This window comes from Bos indicus, chromosome 18 (genome assembly GCF_029378745.1).
Source record: "Bos indicus isolate NIAB-ARS_2022 breed Sahiwal x Tharparkar chromosome 18, NIAB-ARS_B.indTharparkar_mat_pri_1.0, whole genome shotgun sequence".
Taxonomy (NCBI): domain Eukaryota; kingdom Metazoa; phylum Chordata; class Mammalia; order Artiodactyla; family Bovidae; genus Bos; species Bos indicus.
In genome coordinates, this window is record NC_091777.1 from 43,749,499 (window position 1) to 43,772,867 (window position 23,369).

At 41.6% G+C, this 23,369-nt stretch overlaps 1 protein-coding gene and 1 pseudogene across 3 annotated transcripts in view; both read left to right on the forward strand.

The window, feature by feature from the left end:
• Nucleotides 1–102: 102 nt before the first annotated feature.
• LOC139177097 (large ribosomal subunit protein uL22-like) lies at nt 103–12,607 on the forward strand (annotated as a pseudogene).
• Nucleotides 12,608–13,263: 656 nt separating this feature from the next.
• TDRD12 (tudor domain containing 12) overlaps nt 13,264–23,369 on the forward strand; it is a 75,741-nt gene continuing 65,635 nt past the window's right edge. For 2 of the 3 annotated variants that reach the window (XR_011561528.1, XR_011561529.1), the window contains exon 1: nt 13,397–13,770. Coding sequence is in view for 1 of the 3 variants with exons in the window: in XM_070770902.1 (XP_070627003.1) it covers nt 13,747–13,770 (24 nt within the window). In the remaining 2 variants the exon portion in view is untranslated. Of the gene's footprint in view, nt 13,771–23,369 lie in introns of all 3 variants that reach the window. The other variant, XM_070770902.1, reaches the window with a different exon arrangement.

The following is a 23,369-nucleotide window of genomic DNA, read 5'->3' on the forward strand; positions in this document are numbered from 1 at the left end:
TAAAACAGTTTAGCTTGTTCCCTGATCTATAGTTCTCCCTCCTAAGCAGGTTCCCTTGGCATAGCCTTCCCTGGAAGTCTAACAATCACTGAAGCAAAAATCTTAGTCATTTGTGATTCCACCTTTTCCTTCATTCCTATATCCAGGTGACTATCAAGTCCTACTGATCTGTTATACACAATTATCTTGGAATTCCCATCTTCCCACCTCTGCACTGCTATCACGTTGGTTTGAGCCACAGTTGACTCTTACTTTAATTTTGAATTTTAAAGATAGAGAACAACTGTAAGAGCTTCAGAGCCAGTCTCCATTTTCGTTCTTCCCCTCAATGCATTCCTCTTGGAAAAATGAACTTGACATTGACATGATGTCACTGCCCTCATTAAAGTCCTTCAATGGCTTTTCTTCACACTTAAACACTGAATTTGTGGTCTACAAGGCCCCACCTTTTTCTCTGATGTCATCAAGCATGCCTCTCCCTCTGCACTCCCCTCAGAGGATCTTCTTTCTCTTCTTGACTGCTCAGAGTTCTTTCCACCTCAGAAACTTAGTACATACTGTTGCCTTGAGACAAACTTGGATCTCTGAACTGTTTTTGTTCTTGGGTCTCCTTGTTACTAAAGCTTCAGAAAAACAGATATTAAGAACAGAGGTTGGGGGACTTCCCTGATGGTCAGGTGACTAAGATTTCAAGCTTCCAGAGCAGGGAACCAGGTTTAACCCCAGGTCAGGGAACTAGATCCTGCATGCTGCAACTGGAGATCCCTCATGCCACAGTGAAGACTGAAGATCCTGTGTTCTGCAACTAAGACCCAGCTCAGCCAAATTAAAAAAGAACAGAGGTTGGGCATCCAATATGTGGATTATTGGCATGTCTAGATGAAAGTTCCAGGACAAATAGAAGACAAGCATTATTTATAGAATGAATTTTTCTTGAGCTAAAGGAAAATGTTGATCTTCAGATAAAAAGATCCTGCTGTGGTCAAAACAAAAATAACAAAAATTGTTCAATACTCGGATGACATTTTGAATTTTAAAGATAGAGAACACAGATTTTCAAGGAGAGGAAGAAAAGATTACTTACAAAGGCACAAAATCATCTTAGTGTGTATCACCCAGTAATGTGATACACTGGATAGTATATATAATATGCTGAGGGGAAAAGGACATATGTGTTCACTAATTTTATATCAGCCATATGTATGAGCCACAGGAATAATCCTCATTTATATATGGGCTTTGAAGAGTCCAAAGCTCTGAAGAATTGATTTGATAGAAATAACTAAAAGATAATTGAAAATAAAAACTTTTGAAATAGAGCTGCATGGTAGAAGTCCTGATGGTGAATACAGAAATAAAATATAGGAGCAACTGTAACTATTTAAATATGGCTCAAAAGCACTGCAGATGTTAAAAATAATTCAAGATTTAACCTACTTTATTTTAAAAAGATACCTTTTTCCATAAAAATTTTGTTCAGTAATCCCAGATTATGTTATCATTAACAGGAAGTGGCTATGGGAAGAATAAGAAAAACAAAACATGGAAGGAGGGAATCATTCGCTGTAGTTTTGAGATAATACTTGTTTAAATATTTTGGAATGCAAAAATGGGTATTAGAATTTAAAGGTCACTTTTCAAATCAATCAAAAGCAAGGCACAACCCCTAAGGCAGAGACGGAAAACATGAAAATGGCTATCAAACAAAAGCTTAGAATAAGACAATTCACATAGAAATAAACATCAACCATGCTGATATGCAAAAATGGGTTAAATGTATTGGATGATAAGGAATCTTAAATGTTTTTAAATCTAATTATCTAGAAGAACTTGAAAAACTAAATAAAGCCCAAATGTAGCAGAAGGAAGAAAATAATAATAGAAATTAGAGCAAAAGTAAATTTACGTAGAGATAGGAAAACAATAGAAAAGGCCAACAAAACTAAGAGTTGATTTTATGAAAAGATATTGAAGTGAAAGTCACTCAGTCGTGTCCGACTCTTTGCAACCCTATGGACTATACAGTCCGTGGAATTCTCCAGGCCAGAATACTGGAGTGGGTAGCCTTTCCCTTCTCCAGGGGATCTTCCCAACCCAGGGATCAAACCCAGGTCTCCTCCATTGCAGGCGGATTCTTTACCAGCTGAGCCACAAGGGAAGCCCATGAAAAGGTAAACAATTGGCAAACCATTAGCTAGACTAACCAAGAAAAAAACAGAAGAGGCAAATCAATAAAATTATAAATGAAAGAGGAGACAATGCAACTGATACCACAGAAATAGAAAAGATCATAAGAAACTACTATGAACAACCATATGCCAACAAAACTGTGCAACCCAGAAGACATGGATAAAGTGCTAGAAATATGGAACCTACCAAAACTGAATCAGGAAGAGAGAGAAAACCCGAACAGACCAATAGTGAGTAAGGAGATTGAATTGGGGGTGGGGGCGGGGGGGAAACACCCAAAAAAGAAAAGTCCAGGACCAGATGTCTTCACTGGTGAATTTTACCAAACATTTAAAGAAGAATTAATGCTAATCCTCAAACTCTTCCAAAATTTGAAGAGGAGGGAACACTCCCAAACTCACAAGGCCAGAATTTCCCTGATACCAAAGCCATATAAGGACGCTGCAAGGACTGCTGGCCAATATCTCTGATGACTGGAGATGCAAAAATTCTAAAGAAAATATTAGCAAAATGAATTCAGCACATTAAAAGGATCATACACCATGATCAAGTAGGATTCAGCCCTGGGATGCAAGAACGGTTCAAAATCAAATTAATAGGTGTAGAAGAAGCATTTGGCAAAATTCAACATCCATTCATGATTAAAAACTCAAATTAGAAATAAAAGGAACATACATAGTAAAAGTTACAAATGACAGACCCACAGCCAACATCATACTCAGTGGTGAAAGGTTGAAAGCTTTTCCTCTAATACCTGTATCGGGAAAAAGACAATGGTGCCCACTCTCAACCATTCCTATTTCAACATAGTATAGAAGCAGTTGGCAAGAAAAAGAAGTAAAAGGCAGTAGAATTGGAAAGGAAGAAGTAAAATTGTCTCTGTTTTCAGAAGACATGATATTATATATTAAAAATTATAAAGTCTGCACCAAAAACCTGTTAGATCTAATCAACTAATTTAGTAGAGTTGCATGACACAGAACCAACATATAGAGATCAGTAGAATTTCTATACACTAACAAATTATCTGAAAAAAAAAACAAAACAATCCTATTTACAGTAACATCAAAAACCAATGAAATACTTAGGACTAAATTTAACCTAAGAGAAGCAGAAGAGATTGAGAAGAGATGGCAAGAATACACAGAACTACAAAAGTCTTAAAGACCAGTCTAACAACAATGGTGTGGTCACTTACCTAGAGCCAGACATCCTGGAGTGTGAAGTCAAGTGGACCTTAGGAAGCATTACTACAAACAAAGTTGGAGGTGATAGAATTCCAGCTGAGCTATTTAATTTCTTAAAAGATGATTCTGTTAAAGTGCTGCACTCAGTATGTCAGCAAGTTTGGAAAATTCAGCAGTGGACCCAGGACTGGAAAAGGTCAGTTTTCATTCCAATCCCAAAGAATGGCAGTGCCAAAGAATGTAGAAACTACTGTATAATTGGACTTATTTCACATGCTAGTAAGGTTATGTTCAAAATGCTTCAAGCTAGGCTTCAGCAGTGTGTGAATTGAGAACTTTCAGATGTACAAGCTGGGTTTAGAAAAGGCAGAGGAACAAGAGATCAAATTACCAACATTCGTTGGATCATAGAGAAAACAAGAGAATTCCAGAAAAACATCTGCATCATTGATTCCACAATAGCCTTTGACTGTGTGGATCACAACAAACTGTGGACAATTCTTCAAGAGATGCGAATACCAGACCACCTTATCTGTCTCCTGAGAAACCTGTATGCGGGGGCGGGTCAAGAAGTAGCAGTTAGAACCAGACGTGGAACAACTGACTGGTTCAAAATTGGGAAAGGATTATGTCAAGGCTGAATATAGTCACCCTGCTTATTTAACTTATATGCAGTATACATCAGGCGAAATGCCAGGCTGGATGAATCATAAGCTGAAATCAAGATTGTTGGGAGAAATATCACCAACTTCAGTTATGCAGATGATACCACTCTAATGGCAGAAAGTAAAAAGGAACTAAAGAGCCTCTTAGTGAAGGTGAAAGAGGAAAGTGAAAAAGCTGGCTTGAAACGGAACATTCAGAAAACTAAGATCTTGGCATCCAGTCCCATCACTTCATTTAAAACAGATAGGGAAACAATGGAAACAGCAACTGACTTTATTTTCTTGGGCTCCAAAATCACTGCAGACAATGACTGCAGCCATGAAATTAAAAGACTCTTGCTCCTTGGAAGGAAAGCTATGACAAACCTAGATAGCATGTTAAAAAGCAGAGACATCACTTTGCCGACAAAGGTCTGTAGAGTCAAAGATATTATTTTTCCAGTAGTCATGTCTGGATGTGAGAGTTGGACCATAAAGAAGGCTGAGCACGAAAGAATGATGCTTTTGAATTGTGGTGCTGGAGAAGACTCTTGAGAGTCCCTTGGATTGCAAGGAAATCAAACCAATCAATCCTAAGGGAAATCAACCCTAAAAATTCACTGGAAGGACTGAAGCTGAAGTTCCAAAACTTTGGCCACCTGATGTGAAGACCTGACTCACTGGAAAAGACCTTATGCTGAGGAAAATTGAAGGCAAAAAGAGAAAAGGGCAGTAGAGAATGAGATGGTTAGATAGTGTCACTGACTCTGTGGATATGAATTTGAGCAAACTGTGGGAGATGGTGAAGGACAGGGAAGCCTGGCACGCTGCGGTCCATGGGGTTGCAAAGAGCTGGACACGACTGAACTACTGAACAACAACACGATTTTACCAAGGAGGTGAAAAATCTCTATTCTGAAAACTGTGAGCCATCGATCAAGGAAATTGAAGATGCAAAAAATTGAATAGATAGCCCATGTTCATGGATTGGAAAAATTGATATTTTTTGTCCATGCTAATCAAAGCCACTTCATTAAAGAGCCTCTTGATAAGGGTGAAAGAAGAGAGTGAAAAAGCTGGTTTGAAACTCAACACCCAAAAAACTAAGATCATGGCATTGATCCCATCACTTCATAGCAAATAGATGGGAGAAAAGTGGAAGCAGTGACAGATTTTATTTTCTTGGACACCAAAATCACTCCAAATTTCATGACTGCAGCCATGGAATTCAAAGACACTTGCTCCTTGGAAGGAAAGCTATGACAAACCTAGACAGCATATTAAAAAGCAGAGACATCACTTTGCCAACAAATGTTTGTGTCCAACTCTTTGAAACACCATGGACTGCAGCACGCAAGTCTTCCCTGTCCTTCACTATCTCCCACAAAGGTTTATATAGTCAAAGCTGTGGTTTTTTCCAGTAGTCACGTATGGATGTGAGAGTTGGACCATAAGGAAGGCTGAGCATTGAAGAATGATGCTTTTGAATTGTGGTGCTAGAGAAGACTCTTGAGAGTCCCTTGGACTGCAAGGAAATCAAATCAATCAATCCTAAAGGAAATCAGTTCTGAGTATTCATTGGAAGGACTGTTGTTGAAGTTGAAGCTCCAATACTTTGGCCACTTGATACAAAGAGCCCACTCACTGGAAAAGACCCTGATACTAGGGAAGATTGAAGTCAAAAGGAGAAGAGGGCAGCAGAGGATGAGATGATTAGTTAACATCACTGTCTCAGTGGACATGAATTGGAGCAAACTCCAGAAGATAGTGGAGGACAGAGGAGCCTGACATGCTGCAGTCCATAGGTTGCAAAGAGTAGGACATTACTTAACAACTGAACAACAACTGAAAGCCATCTATAGCTTCAGTCAATCCCTATCAAGATTAGTATGTCCTTTTTTTTTTAAAATAGAAATAGAACAAAAAACCCTAACATTCACATAGAACCACAAAAGACCTTCAATAGCCAAAGCAATTCTAAGAAAGAACAACAAAGCTGGAAGCAGCACACTTCCTGACTTCAAGCGTTATTACAAAGCTATCAGAACAGTATATTACTGGTACAAGAACAGACACATAGACCAATGGAATAGAATCAGGAGCCCAAAGAATGAAACTAGACCCCTACCTTATACCACTCACAAAATCAATTCAAAGTGAATTAAAGACTTAAATGTGAAGACCTGAAACCACGAAAACAGGGGAAAATTTATTGACATGGGTCTTGTCAATAATTTTTTTAATATGACAACCTAAAGCACATGCAACAAAATTAAAAATAAGTGGGACTCCATCAAACTAAAAACCTTCTGCACAGCAAAATAAATATCAGCAGAGTGAAAGGGCAACTAACTGAACAGGAGAAATTATTTCCAAACCACACATCTGATAAAGGGGTTAATATTCCATAATATATAAGGAACTTAATGGTAAAAATTCAATCCAGTTTTAAAAATGGGCTTTTCCGATAAGCGGCCTGAGATGACCTCTAAAAATGGTGCGCTATTCACTCCACCCAGAAAACTCCACAAAATCATGCAAATCAAGAGGTTCAAATCTTCGTGTTCACTTTAAGAACATTCATGAAACTGCCCAGGCCATAAAGGGTATGCCTTTCCAAAAAGTCACCAAGTATCTGAAGGATGTCACTCCATCGTTACAACGGTGGAGTTGGTAGGTGTGCACAGGCCAAACAGGGCTGGATGCAGGGTTGGTGGCCCAAAAAGAGAGCTGAATTTTTACTGCACATGCTCAAAAATGAAGAGCGTAATGCTGAACTTAAGGGCTTAGATGTAGATTCTGTGGGCAGTGAGCACATCCAGGTGAACAAAGCCCCCAAGATGCAGCGCGGGACTTACAGAGCTCACGGCTGGACCAACCCCTACATGAGCTCTCCCTGCCACATGGAGATGAGATGAAAAAGAACAGACTGTTCCTAAACCAGAAGAGGAGGTTGCACAGAAGAAAAAGATATCCCAGAAGAAACTGAAGAAACAAACACTTATGGCCCGGGAATAAATGTCGCAAAAAATAAAGGCAAATAAAAGTTAAAAAAAAGGGCAAAGGGCCTGAATACTTTTCCAAAGAAGGCATTCAGATGGCCGATAAATACATGATAAGGTACTGAACATCACTAATTATTAGAGAAACGCAAACCAAAACCACAGTCAGATACCAACAGTTCACACCTATTGGAATGGTTGTCATCAAAGAGGCAAGAGATAAATTTTGGCAAAGTTGTGGAGAAAAGGGAAGCCCTGTGCGCTGTTGGTGGGGAATGTAAATTGGTACAGTCACTATGTGAAACAGTATGGAGGTGCCTCAAAAGTTAAAAATAGAACTGTCATAATATATACACACACACACACATATAACTGAGAGCATTTATATAATTATCCTGAAGAGAGAGCAGCATGCTAATGTTACTGCAGCACTATTTACAATAGCCAGGACATGGACAGAACCTGTGTCCATCAACAAGGAATGAATGGATAACAATGGATGAATGGACAGATACATGTTGAATATATATATATATATGTATGTGTGTATATATATATTAAAAAATGGAATACTATTTAGTCATAGAAGGAAATCCTGGCACTGTGACAACACGGATGGACTTTTAGGACATTACGTTGAGCGACATGTCAGTGAAAGACAAATGCTACACTATCTCACTTACATGTAGAATCTAAAAAAATCTCATAGAAAGTGATCAGATTTGTTGTTACCAAAAGTGGGGAAGTGTGAAAGTGGTCAGAGGAACAATCTTCCAGTTATAAGATAAATAAGTTCTAGGGTTATAATATACAACATGATGAGTACAGTTAACAATACTGTATTATATATTTCAAAGTTTCTAAAAGAGCAGATGGTGGAACTTCCAGGTGGTCCAGTGGCTAAGACTCTGCGCTCCCAATGCACGGGGCCCTGGTTCAATCCCCGGTCAGGGAACAAGATCCCTCATCCCGCAACTAAGAGTTTGCATGCCACAACTAGAGATCCTGCATGCCGCAGTGAGAATTGAAGATCCTGAGTACTGCAACTAAGACCTGGTTCTGCCAAATAAATAAATATATATATATATATATATATATTTTCTTTTTAAAGAGTATATGATAACAGATAAAGAGAACAGACTTGTGGTTGCCAAGGGGTGAGGGAGGGAAAGATTGGGAGCTTGGGATTAGCAGATGCAAACTATTACATATAGAATAAACAACAAGGTTCTACTGTATAGCACAGGGAACTATATTCAATATACTATGATTAAACCATAATGGAAAAGAATATGAAAAAATACCTATTTCTAACTGAATCACTTTGCTGTACAGCAGAAATTAATGCATTATAAATCAGATCTACTTCAAAAATTTTTTAGAAGTCAGAAAGCTAAAAATGTTTAAAATTCAAAGGTTGAGAAACAAAATACTAATAAAATTAGAATACAATTGAAATAAATTTTTTTAACTTACAAAAAAAAAAAAAAGAGTAGGGATGTCCTTGGTGGTCCAGTGTCCATACTCCCAGTGCAGGAGGCGTATGTTCAATCCCTGCTTGGGGTACTAGATCCCACATGCTGTTACTAATGACCTGCACGCTGCAAAGAAGATCGAAGATCCTGAGTGTTGCAGCTAAGACCTGGTGCAGCCAAATAAACATCTTTTTTCAAAGAAAAGAGTAGATAATAAGTTTTTGTCTCTAAGGGAAAAACTTTTTTTAACTATGTTATATAACTGATGGATATTAACTAAACATACATGGTAATCATTTTACAATATATACATATGTCAAACCATTATGTTGCACACTTCAAGCTCATATAATGTTATTAGTCAATTACATCTCAATCAAAACTGAAAAAAATTAAACCTAATTATAAGTTGCTTAAAAACAGTCCTGCATGAGGGCTAAAAATAAAAAGAGAAACAAAGCAAGAGCTCAGAGAGTACTAATCAGAGGAAATGAAATTCATCATAGGAAGCAATAAAAGTTAATTTTAGTTTCTGTGTACAGTTAGAAATGGAAATATGAGAATCTTTCAGTGAGTAACACCATGCTGAGCTATGGAAACAAGCTATTAGAAACAAGGGTAATCTGACAGGTGTATAATATTAGTGGGAACCATGAAGAAGACCTTCTCTGATGGACCGAGCAAGTCCATCAAAGATAAGTGAGGTGTCTGGGGAAAAACCCTGGACAGCTTCCAGGCTTCTGCTTTTGGGTTGAATGGCGTAACGTCAACGTTCACTTCCTCTCGATTAATGCAGAATAAAAGAATTTTAAAAGTTCCAAATCAGGTGAAGCCTGATTTTAAGGCCAATGAAGCCAGCTTTTCAGGCCAAACTTGTTTTTCATCCCTTTTAAAACAAGAATATTTTAAAACTGGGAAAGTACACACTGCCTATGGGAACTGATGACTCAAAGGTAAGATCATTTGAACTACATTTGGTGGAGGAGGGATCTGGCATTGAGGGGAGTAAAGAATGTCCCCTTCATGCCCACTTTCTAGAGTTATGTCAGTACTGGGAAACTTAGATCAGCTTCTCCTGATAACCTCTCAAGCCACCATGAGCACACCGACAGAAGAGACTGGTGTAGCATGACCTCAAGTCCTGCTAACTCAGACTCCGCCTCCTGCCATGCCTAATGCTGTGTCTTCTCTCCTTTTCTCCCTTCTCTTGGGGAGAGAGAAGGGAGAAGTAAAAAAACCTAAGAACAGTTCACTCTCCACGATGCTATGCTATGCTAAGTCACTTCAGTCGTGTCCGACTCTGTGTGACCCCATAGACAGCAGCCCACCAGGCTCCCCCGTCCCTGGGATTCTCCAGGCAAGAACACAGGAGTGGGTTGCCATTTCCTTCTCCACTACATGAAAGTGAAAAGTGAAACTGAAGTTGCTCAGTCGTGTCCGACTCTCAGCGACCCCATGGACTGCAGCCTACCAGGCTCCTCCGTCCATGGGATTTTCCAGGCAAGAATACTGGAGTGGGGTGCCATTGCCTTCTCCCACTCTCCACGAAGCCCTTTGCAGAACCAGAGTATCATCCCCATTATGGGGAGCCCCATCATCACCCCACGGTGCCTGCGAGAGCCCATCAGTTCATGACAACTTTTGGTTGCTTGCTGGGCCATAAGCTAGCCATGTTTGTGACTGACCAATATTAAACCTTCCTGCATTCCTAATTTTTATTTTTTTGGTCTTAGATTTTACTGGTAGCATTTTATTGGGATTTCAGCACCTTCATTAGTCTAGAGTTGTGTTATCTTGGTCAGGTTTTGATACCAGAATTTAACCACTTTATAGAAATGCACCGACCTAAAATCTTTTTGTATTCATCTTCTTATCTTTCCATCACTTTAAAAGTGCTTCCCATTAGCTGCGGGAAGGGGAGACAGGTACAGATCCTGACGCCCTTCAGCCTCCAGAGGTCTGTGTGGCTGAAGCCCCACACACTGAGTTCCCACTGCAGCAGTCTTGACGACTCAGCGCAGACTGATAAATATTTTTGTTTCTGTGAGCCATGCTGTGAAAAATTTGCAAAACACCCTATAGTAGCAGGGTATCTAATCAATGATACCCACCGGGGTTCTTGGCCTTCCCCAGTCGATAGAAATTGACGAGAGAGGGCCCATAAATTCAGGCAGGGCTTTAATGGGGCCCCTGTACCCTGAGTATGTGTGAGGCGGTGATCTCATTTCTTCTTTGGGGTGTGGTCAGGGGTCAAACTAGAGGGTGGCTTAGGTGGTTTGCCCACCTCTTTGTGATGCTGAGTGCAGGTGGCATGCGCAGTACTCTGCTTTTGCTCCAGACACCCAGGTTTTTGCTCCTAGCTCTTCAGAAATGGCAGTTGGGTTTTTTGGTCTCTGTATCATTTGGGTCCAGAATTTGCCCCAACTGCACACGGTTATTTTTAGTCCCATATAATTTCTATTTTTTAGCTGGTGGGGAAGTGTGTTCAGATGCAAGCTTTGCAGCACTGCAGCGAAGAGTCCCAGGCCTGTCTCAAAAAGTAAAAAAATATCAACTGGCTGTATTCTGTATCTACTCTGGGGATTGAGAACTGCCTCTGGGACCTCCTATTTAAAACACCCTCTTACACTGTTGGTGGGAATGCAAACTAGTACAGCCATTATGGAGAACAGTGTGGCCATTCCTAAAAAAAACTGGAAATAGAACTGCCATATGACCCAGCAATCCCACTGCTGGGCATAAACACCAAGGAAACCAGAATTAAAAGAGATATGTGTACCCCAGTGTTCATCGCAGCACTGTTTACAATAGTTAGGACATGGAAGCAACCTAGATGTCCATCAGCAGACGAATGGATAAAGCTGTGGTACATATACAAAATGGAATATTACTCAGCCATTAAAAAGAATACATTTGAATCAGTTCTAATGAGGTGGATGAAACTGGAGCCTATTATACAGAGTGAAGTAAGCCAGAAAGAAAAACGCCAATACAGTATACTAACGCATATATATGGAATTTATAAAGATGGTGATGATAACCCTGTATGCGAGACAGCAAAAGAGACACAGATATGTATAGAACAGTCTTTTGGATTCTGTGGGCGAGGGCGGGATGATATGAGAGAATGGCGTTGAAACATGTAAATTATCACATGTAGAACAAATTGCCAGTCCAGGTTAGATACATGATACAGGGTGCTTGGGGCTGGTGCACTGGGATGACCCAGAGGTATGGGATGGGGAGGAAGGTGGGAGGGGGCTTCAGGATGGGGAACACATGTACAACCATGGCTGATTCATGTCAATGTATGGCAAAACCAACACAATATGGTAAAGTAAAATAAATAAAAATTTTAAAAAAGGATAAAAAAAGTTAATGTAGAAAAATAAAACAGACCTGGCCATTTCCCATCTTTCTTTGACAAAGTCGGGAGCTTTCAGGTGCTCTGGTCCTGACAGGCACCTGACTGGGGGGTGGGGCCTGGTTAGCCCAGTTCAGCAACAGGTGAACTTCATGTACTTTTGTGTTTTCCTCCTGATTGGCGGCCACAGGCACAGGGCTCCTCTCTCCTGCTTGAGGCTTTAAGTGCATGTTTGCTTGACTTGTAAACTCAAGCTTGTATTTAAAACTGGAAGCTTGGGACTTCCCTGGAGGACTTTGCCTTTCAAGGCAAGGGGTGTAGTTTCTAATCCCTCATCAAGGAACTAAGATCCCACATGAATCCAGCCCAAGTAAACCAAAACCGAAAACAGAAGCAATATTGTAAAAAGTTAAAAAAAAAAAAAAAAAGACTTTTAAAATGGTCCACGGTAAAATAAATACACTTGAAAGCTTAATGAGTATTGTTTCCCAAATATATAACCCTATTCTAAACTGGTGCATCTTTTGCCATCTTATTGACACGAGCTTAAGAAATTGTTTTTTTTCCGAACTGAAATATTAAAGAATTCATCTGCAAAATCACCTAGCACCCAGCACCCCCTCCCTTTTAAAAAGCTGTGGTTCCTTCGATATTTAAATAATATTCTTTTACTTTCCTGTTTGTTGGCTTACTAAAGCCTTGGAGACAGATCCCTGCGATGGTAATAAAAGTTAACCTTCCTTGAGTGCTTCTTGGGTGTCCTTTGTTTCACACAGGGTGAAAATGAAGTGAAAGTTGCTCAGGCGTGTCCGACTCTTTGACCCCATGGACTATACAGTCCATGGAATTCTCCAGGCCAGAATACTGGAGTGGGGTAGCCAGTTCCCTTCTCCAGAGGATCTCCCCAACCCAGGGATTGGACCCAGGTCTCCCGCATTGCAGGCAGATTCTTTACCAGCTGAGCTATCAGGGAAGCCCCTCACACAGGGTGACCTCATCTAATTCTGAGAACCACTGAATCCCAAGTTTCAGGTGAGAAACCAGAAGTTTCCAAGCGTTGAAAACTTAACCCTACGGCGCTTCAACGACAAAAAATTACACATTCGGGCCAAAACTTGGTCCATGACACCGCAGTCTGCGATCTGCGGTCATCACAAGAGTGTCCAAGACACATGGGGAGGACTTCCAGGTGAGGGTCAGGTGGGAGGAAAGTGGGGACTAGGAGCCATACCAGAAGGTGGAGGTCGGAGAGGATGTGGTCAGGAGACCAGGGAGGCGGCAGGCGGGGTGGGGAGGGAATGGGAGTGGGGTGGGGGTGTGTGGTCAGGGACTCTTCCTAATCCTCAAGGCCATGAAATGGACTCCGGGCAAAGTGGGAGTCGGAGGACATGAGCTTTCTAGGCGGCCACTCCGCGCCACGCGGACTCGCGCGGACCCGGGAACGAGCCACGTGACCCCCCCGCAGCTCCGCCCCCCGACCCCCCAGCCCCCACTGCCCCCGCCTCCAGGGCGCCGTGCGCAGGGCGGCGGCGGTTGTCCGGCCGTTGGCGTCCGTGTGGTTTTGGAAGTCTCAGGGGTTCTGCGGTCTGGGGTTGGGCGGCTGGGGGCGGTGCGGGCGCCCAAGCGCGCCCCCGACGGCGTCCGGGTGGGAGCGCGGCGTGTCGCCCGCTGTTCGCAGCGGTGCGTGGCCGGAGCTTGGCTCGCGGGCTCCGCGGCGCTGACCCGGGAGGAGGCGCGGCCCCCCCTCGGACGCCGGCCCTGCAGGTTTTCGCCTCCAAAGCTGGTGGCGAGGGAGTGGCGACATTGAGAGCAGGACTGGGGCGAGGCCGCGGCGGTGCGCGTCTCTCCAGAAGTCCGCCGGACGGCCGGCGAGGCGCGGGGAAGATGCTCCAGGTCCTCGTGCTTAAGGTGAGCGAGCGCGAAGCCCCGGGCCCGGCCATTCACCCGCTCGCGTGCAGGGGCCGCCCCGTGGGGACCCGCGCGAAGGGGTTCCGGATGGGCTCCTCCTGGACGCTTCACATTAACAACGGGAAATCTTCGTTCAGGGGTGCTCCGTGCAGTATTGGGGACGTACTTAATAAAGTTATTCGTTGTTTCTCCGAAATTCAGATTGAACTAGGTGTCTTGTATTCAGAACCTCGGGGGAGGGACAGAGTCTGACACCTTCTCCCACGCACCTGGTCCGGGATCCGCGCAGGGTGAGCCACCGTCCCCTCCGCCCCGCGTCCGCAGTGTGTAGACCTGTCCTCTCCCCGGATGCGAGTCCTCTCCGGCGGGCCCCCATCCCGGTTGGACAGGGGACTCTGAAGCTGCAGGCTGTGGCCTAAGGTGATAGAAACAACTCTTCTGCTGGCTGAGTGTATGACTTAAGAACTGTCAGTGAAATCCACAAACAATGTCAAGAGTAGTTTATCTGCTGCAGGGGCGTGCTTTGCTTACTGGAGGCTGGATTGAGATTGAAGCAGTAGCTGTCCAGGGACTTCTCACGACCAAAAGTGGACCAAGTGCCATGTAGTCTGGCATTTTTATGACGTTTTAAAATTAACATCTTAATTTTTATAACTGATGTTGAAAAGTGAACTTGACTAAAACATCTGAACTTATTATGCAAATACTGTATATACTAAGGGGAATTGAACATGAATTGATGATTAATGATGAGTCTTGGTACTGATGTTCTAAATGACACTTAACCCACTCCTGTTACTGAATGTGGGAAAAGACACACTCATTACATAGTTTCAGATAAATGAAGATAAAGGAAAACGACAGGTAGGAAAGATAAGTTACTATTCCTGAGAAATAATAACATACTTTAATTCAATTAAATCATATTAATTTAATGGTGTGAGGTATTTCTCATGCCGGATAGCTAATTCTACTTTTACTTGAGTAAAAGCAAAGTATTCGAGTTTAAATGGTAGAGGTGAGGAGAAGAAAGTGGACCAAAATTTTACAGATAATATTTTTCGAAGGGCTTCCCTGGTGCCTCAGACAGTAAAGAATCTGCCTGCAGTGTGGGAGATGTGGGTTCAGTACCTGGGTCTGAATTTATCTAATGGAAATTCTGTAGACATGCAGGGGGAAAAAAAACGTGATGACTGTGGGCAGCTTTGCCTATGGCGCTGGCGGGAAGCAGGAGGCCTTGACCTTGGTGTAAGAGGTGGATGGGATGACCCTGAGGGATGGGGTGACCCTGAGGGATGGGATGGGGAGGGAGGTGGGAGGGGGGGTTCAGGATGGGGAACACATGTAAACCCATGGCTGATTCATGTCAATGTATGGCAAAAACCACTACAATATTGTAACATAATTAGCCTCCAATTAAAATAAATTAATTGATTAAAAAAAAAAAAGAAAGAGGTGGAGGTGGCGGGAATTGTGAGCCCAGCCCAGAAAGTAAGCACAGGGACAAAGTTGCAGTTTGATGCAATTGTTCTGGCTGGTAAAACTGACCCTTTGTACATTTTTTAGGTTCTAGTAGCAGATTTTTTTTAGTTTATAGTATTTTATTAGTTTCAGGAGTGATTCTATATTTTTATAGATCATGTTCCATTAAAAGTTATTACAAAATAATGGCTGTAATTTCTTGTGCTGTACAAAATATCCTTGTTGCTTATGTATTTTACATTTAGTAATTTGTGTCTCATCCTTTACTCCTATTTTGGCCCCACTTCCCTCTCCCGACTAGTAACAACTAGCTTGTTTCCTGTATCTGTGAGTCTGTTTTTCTTTAGTAGCAGATTAAAAAAAAAAAATTTAAACATTCTAGAAACTCCAAAGTATCTATGGTGCCTTAAAAATTTTTTTAATGTCTAAAATTTTTTAAAAACATCTTTCTCCAACGTGGTATTTTGAAGATTTTCAAATTCCTTGAAAACAGGTTACAAAAGCAATATTTGAGAATAACCATATACTCTATACCTAGCATCAACAATTGTTAACATTTTTGCAGATTTTTGGTTAACATTTTTACACATACTTGCACATTTCTTTATGCATGCTAAGTCGCTTCAGTCATGTCTGACTCTTTGTGACCCTAGGGACTGCAGCCCACCAGGCTCCTCTGTCCATGGGATTCTCCAGGCAAGAATATTGGAGTGGGCTGCCATGTCCTGCTCCAGAGGATCTTTCCCACCCAGGGATCAAGCTCACGTCTCCTGCGACTCCTGTACTGCAGGCTTTACCACCGAGCCAATGGGGACGCCCATATTTCTTTATTTTATAGAATTGTTGACTTCTTTTATTGAACCATTTGAGAATTAGTTGTGAACTCTAAATACTTATGCATGTGTTTCTTAAGAAGAAGACTTTCTCTTACATAACCACAGTATAATTATCACACTTGAGAAATGTAATGTTGATACAATACTGCCTAATACATAGTCCATACTCAAATTTCTCCAGTTGTTCAGGTAATATATTTTATAACTTGTTTTCTCTGATCCAGGATCCAATAAAATTATACATTACATTTAGTTGCCATGACCTTTTAATCTCCTTTATTTAGGGTTAGTTCTCTGGCTTTTTTGTACCTTTGATGTCATTGAAACTTACAGAGTTACTCCTGCTAGGCTTTGCAAAATATCCTTCAAGTTGAATTTGTCTGTCAGTTTCCTCATGATGGTGTTCAGGTTGGACATTTTTAGTAAAAAATACTGCATAGGTGATGCCACATCAGAGGATAAGAAGTTATTTTTTATCATTAAAAAATCATTACTTTTGAGTAAAAATAATTTAAAAATGTAACTTTTTTATCAGGAAATACTTTAGACATATAAAAAAGCATAGAAACTATTATAAACACCTGGACATCTGCCACCTAGCTTTGCCAAATTTTAACATTTTGCCATATTTGCCTTGTATCTTTTTTACTCATAAAATGTTTTATTTTTTTAATGTAGAGTTCTGTGGTATTTTGAAAAATGCATAGTCATGTAGTCACCACCATGATCAACATAGAGAACAGGTTCTTCACACTCTGAAATTGTCTTGTGTTCCTTTGTATCGTTCCTTTTCCCCACCTCTCGTCCTTGGCAACCACTGATCTGTCTTCTGTCCTTGTTAATTTTGCCTTTTTCAGAATGTCATAAAAATGGGATTGTACACATGGAATCACAGTGGTATGTAGCCTTTGAGTTTGGCTGCTTTGACTTACCGCAAGGCATTAGAGGCTTATCTACATTGTGGCACTTTTTAGGGTTGAGTAGTATTCTATTGTATGGATCAGTGACTGTTTATACCATCACCAGTTGAAGGCTTCTTGAGTTGTTTCTAAATCATGTTTCCATGTGCTTGTTTTTCCCATGCATCTGTCTTTTTTTGTCAAGTATCTGCTCAGATCTGCCCATTCTTCTGACATGGCGGTTTGTTTGCTTATTGACTTTGAAAAGTTCTTTACATATTCTGGATAAAGTTCTTTGGATATGTGACTTGTAAATATTGCCCCAGTTTGTGGCTTATCTCTTCATTCCTCTAACAATACCTTTCAAAGAGCTTTAAATTTAAAAGAAGGTTTAAATTCGGATTAAGTCCAGTTTATCAATTTTTGCTTATACAAATTGTACTTTTGGTGTTTTATCTAAGAAGTCTTTGCTTAACCCACAGTCACAAAGATTTCACCCCATGTATTCCTCAAAAAATTTTTATAGTCTTATATTTTACTTTTAGATAAATGATCCCTCGGAGTTAATTTTTATATACATTATGAGGAATGGATCAAGGTTCATTTTTTTTTGTATATATATCTAATTTTTTCAGCATCATTTGTTGAAAAAAAACTACCCTTCTTCCATTAAATTGCCTTTGTGCCATTATTGAAAATCAGTTGAGCACATATATGTGATTCTGTTTCTGTTCTGTTGATTTATATATTTGTGAATTCTCCAGTACCACACAGTTCTGATTGCTGCAGCTTTATATTAAGCCTCAAAATCAGATAGTGTGAGTGTTCCAACTGTGTTGTTCTTTTTCAGAATTACAGGCGCTGTTCTAGTTCCACTGGCCTTTCAATAAGAATTTCAGAAATAGTTCATTGATTTCTTAACTCATTTTGAGGGGAAATCAGAATCTTAACATTCCATGGATACAGTGTATCTGCATTACAGGCCTTCTTTGATTTATTTCATCAGTGTTTTTTACCTTTTAGCATACAAATTTTGTTAGATTTCCTCCTAGGTAATTCCTGCTTTTTGGTGCTGTTGCAAATGGCACTGTTTTTTATATTTAAATTTCCAATTTTTAATGTAGACATACAGTTGTATTTATTATATGACCTTGTACCCCAAAACCTTGTTAAAGTCACTTATCAGTTCTAGTGTATTTTCTGTAGGCTCCTTATAATTTTCTCCATATATATTCTTATTGTGAATAGAGACACTTTTCTTTCTTCTTTTCTGATTTTCCTAACAATGTTTATTTTGTAATTATTTTTAGCTGTCCTGGGTCTTCATTGCTCATGGGCTTTTCTCTAGTTGCGGCGAGCAGAGGCTCCTCTAGTTGTGATGCGGTGGCTTCTTTTGTTGTAGAGCACATGGGCTCAGTAGCTGTGGTACGTGAGCTTAGTTGCTCCGCAGGGCGCGGGATCCTCCCGGATCAGGGATCAAACCCATGTCGTCCGCACTGGCGGGTGAATTCTTCCCCACTGAGCCCCAGGGAAGCCCACATCTTTTTCTTGTCTTACTGTGGGACCTCCAGCACAATGTTACTGAGTAGGCATGGTAAACACATCACTAATAAATTTTTGTTTTGTTTTAATTTTCAGTTCTAGAATTGCTGTTTTCCAAAGGTTTATTTTATTTTTTTTTAAGTTTTCTTTTCTTTTGTGAGATTCTTCTTTAAATAAAAAACAAAACCCTCTCTACAGCGGTCTTATCTTCTAAGATTTTGAACATAGTATTATAATAGCTGCTTTTAAGTCCTTGCCTGTACAACCTCAGGGGCTTCCTAGGTGGCACTAATGGTAAAGAACCAACCTACCAATGCAGGAGATGTGAGAGATGTGGGTTCAATCCCTGGGCTGGAAAGATCCTCTAGAGGAGGGCATGGCAATCAACTCCAGTATTCTTGCCTGGAAAATCCCATGGACAGAGGAGCCTAGAGGGCTACAGTCCATAGGGTGCAGAGAGTCAGACACAACTGAAGCGACTTAGCATACATGCATGCTGTTCACTTCACCATCTGGGCAGCCTTGGGTTCAATTTCTGTTCACTTCACCATCTGGGCAGTCTTGGGTTCAATTTCTGCTGTTTGCTTGGCCTTGCAGCACATGCTCCTTTTTTTGCTTGTCTAATATTGTTCATGCTACACTAGGGGTTGTGATAGAGAGCTGCTGTATCTCTTTGTCTTTGCTTTGGGAGGCTTGGATTACAGTACTTTGGAGACCTCTTAAGATGAGCTTAAGATGGCAGAGTAGAAGGACATGCTCTCATCTCCTCCTGTGAGAACTCCAAAATTGGAACTGCTGAACAACCATCAACAGGAGAATGTTGGATCCCACCAAAAAAAAGATACCCACATCCAGGGGCAAAGGAGGAGGCCCAACAAGACAGTCAGTTCAGTTCAGTCGCTCAGTCGTGTCTGACTCTTTGCGACCCCATGAATCGCAGCACGCCAGGCCTCCCTGTCCATCACCAACTCCTGGAGTTCACCCAGACTCATGTGCATCAAGTTGGTGATGCCATCCAGCCATCTCATCCTCTGTCGTCCCCTTCTCCTCCTGCCCCCAACCCCTCCCAGCATCAGAGTCTTTTCCAATGAGTCAACTCTCCGCATGAGATAGCCAAAGTATTGGAGTTTCAGCCTCAGCATCGGTCCTTCCAATGAACACCCAGGACTGATCTCCTTTAGGATGGACTGGTTGGATCTCCTTGCAGTCCAAGGGACTCTCAAGAGTCTTCTCCAACACCACAGTTCAAAAGCATCAATTCTTCGGCGCTCAGCCTTCTTCACAGTCCAACTCTCACATCCATACATGACCACTGGAAAAACCATAGCCTTAACTAGACGGACCTTTGCTGGCAAAGTAATATCTCTGCTTTTTAATATGCTATCTAGGTTAGTCATAACTTTCCTTCCAAGGAGTAAGAGTCTTTTAATTTCATGGCTGCAGTCACCATCTGCAGTGATTTTGGAGCCCAGAAAAATAAAGTCTGACACTGTTTCCACTGTTTCCCCATCTATTTGCCATGAAGTGATGGGACCAGATGCCATGATCTTAGTTTTCTGAATGTTGAGCTTTAAGCCAACTTTTTCACTCTCCTCTTTCACTTTCATCAAGAGGCTTTTTAGTTCCTCTTCACTTTCTGCCATAAGGGTGGTATCATCTGCATATCTGAGGTTATTGATATTTCTCCTGGCAATCTTGATTCCAGCTTGTGCTTCTTCCAGCCCAGCATTTCTCATGATGTACTCTGCATAGAAGTTAAATAAGCAGGGTGACAATATACAACCTTGACATACTCCTTTTTCTATTTGGAACCAGTCTGTTGTTCCATGTCCAGTTCTAACTGTTGCTTCCTGACCTGCATACAAATTTCTCAAGAGGCAGGTCAGGTGGTCTGGTATTCCCATCTCTTTCAGAATTTTCCGCAGTTGATTGTGATCCACACAGTCAAAGGCTTTGGCATAGTCAAGACATTAGGAGGGGTGAAATCATGTTTAAAATCAAACCCCATACCCACCAGAGATGCTCGGAGGGCTCAAACCAAACCTTGTGTGCACTAGGACCCAGAGACCCCACAGAGACTGAGCCACACCTGCCTTTGAGTGTTTGAGTGTCTCCTGTGGAGGCACAGGTCAGCAGTGACTGCCACGGGGAGAGGGGCTCTGGCTGCAGCAGACATGGGAGGCACAGCGTGTGGCATAAATCCTCTTGGAGGAGGTTGCCATTAGCTCCACCATAGAGCCCCTCAGCAAATGACCCACAAACTGAAAAACAATTATACCAAAGAAGTTCTTGCACTGTTAGGAAAGTTCTAGGACCCACAACAGATTTCCCAACCTGTGGATCCTTCAAAGGGACTCAGAACCTCCAGGGAATTTGACTTTGAAGGCCAGTTGAATTTGATTACAGAACTATGACAGGACTGGGGAAACAGGCTCTTGGAGGGCACACACAAAACGTCGTGTGCACCAGGACCCAGGAAAAAGGAGCAGTGACCCCTCAGGAAACTGAGCCAGACTTGCCTGTGAGTGTCCAGGAGTCTCTGGCGGAGACGTGTGTCTACAGTGGGCTGCTGCAGGATCGTGGCACTGAATGCAACAGTCCTGGGAGCCTCGGCATGCTGGCATAAGTCCTTTTGAAGGAAGTCACCATTACAGCCATTACTCCTACCATAGTTTGGCCTCAGGCCAAACTAACAGGGAGGGAACACAGCCCCAGCCATCAACAGAAAATTGGATTAAAGATTTACTGAGCAGTTCAGTTCACTCGTGTCTGACTCTTTCTGACCCCATGGACTGCAGCACGCCAGGCTTCCCTGTCCATCACCAACTCCCAGAGTTTACTCGGACTCATGTCCATTGAGTTGGTGATGCCATCCAACCATCTCATCTTCTGTCATCCCCTTCTCCTCCTGCCTTCAATCTTTCCCAGTATCGGGGTCTTTTCAAATGAGTCAATTCTTCGCCTCAGGTGGCCAAAGTATTGGAGTTTCAGCTTCAGCATCAGTCCTTCCAATGAATATTCAGGAGTGTTTCCTTTAGGATGGACTGGTTTGATTTCCTTGCTGTTCAAGGGACTTCTCAAGAGTCTTTTCCAACACCATTAGTTTAAAAGCATCAATTATTCAGCACTCAGCTTTCTTTATAGTCCAACTCTCACATCCATACATGACTACTGGAAAAACCATAGCTTTGACTAGATGGACCTTTGTTGGCAAAGTAATGTCTCTGCTTTTTAATATACTGTCTAGGTTGGTCATAATTTTTCTTCCAAGGAACAAGTGTCTTTTAATTTCATGGCTGCAGTCACCATGTACAGTGATTTTGGAGCCCAAGCAAATAAAGTCTTGCACTGTTTCCATTGTTTTTCCATCTATTTGCCGTGAGGTGATGGGACCAGATGCCATGATCTTACTTTTCTGAATGTTGGATTTTAAGCCAACTTTTTCACTCTCCTCTTTCACTTTCATTGAAAGGCTCTTTAGTTCTTTTTTGCTTTCTGCCATAAGTGTGGTGCCATCTGCATATCTGAGGTTATTGATATTTCTCCCAGCAATCTTGATTCCAGCTTGTGCTTCATCCACCCCAGCATTTCTTATGATGTACTCTGCATATAAGTTAAATAAGCAGGGTAACAATATACAGCCTTGACGGACCCCATTCCCGATTTGGAACCAGTCTGTTGTTCCATGTCCAGTTCTAACTGTTGCTTCCTGACCTGCATACAGATTTCTCAGTAGGCAGGTCAGGTGGTCTGATATTCCCATCTCTTGAAGACTTTTCCACAGTTTGTGGGATCCACACAGTCAAAGGCTTTGGCATAGTCAATAAAGCAGAAATAGATGTTTTTCTAGAACTCTGTTGCTTTTTTGATGATCCAACAGGTTTTGGCAATTTGATCTCTAGTTCTTCTGCCTTTTCCTTTTTTTTTTCATCTGCCTTTTCTAAATCCAGCTTGAACTCTGAAAGTTCACAGTTCACATACTGTTCAACTGGCTTGGACAATTTTGAGCATTACTTTGCTAGCGTGTGAGATGAGTGCAATTGTGCAGTAGTTTGAACATTATTTAGCATTACTGAGCATGGCCCCACCCATCAGAGCAAGACCCAGATTCCCCCACAGCCAGTCCCTCCTGTCAGAAAGCTTCCACAAGCCTCTTATCCTCTTTCATCAGAGGGCAGACAGAATGAAAACCACAATCACAGAAAACTAACCAAACTGATCACATGGACCACAGCCTTGTCTAACTCAATGAAACTATGAGCCATGCCGTGTAGGGCCACCCAGGACAGATGGGTCATGGTGGAGAGTTCTGACAAAACATGGTCCCTGGAGAAGGGAATAGTAAACCACTTTAGTATTCTTGCCTTGAGAACCCCATGAACAGTATGAAAAGGCAGAAAGACATGACACTGAAAGATGAACTCCCCAGGTCACTAGGTGCCCAGTGTGCCGCTGGAGAAGTGTGGAGAAGCAGCTCCAGAAGGAATGAAGAGGCGGAGCCAAAGCAGAAACACCGCCCAGTTGTGAATGTGACTGATGATGGAAGTAAAGTCCGATGCTGTAAAAAACAATATTGCATAGGAACCTGGAATGTTAGGACCATGAACCAAGGTAAGTTGAAAATGGTCAAACAGGAGATGGCAAAAGTGAGCATAGACATTTTAGGATCAATAAACTAAAATGGACTAGAATTTAATTCATATAACCATTATATCTACTGCTGTGGGCAAGAATCCCTTATTAGAAGTGGAGGATCCCTCATAGTCAACAGAAGAGTCCAAAATGCAGTACTTGGATGCAATCTCAAAAATGACAGAATGATCTCTATTTGTTTCCAAGG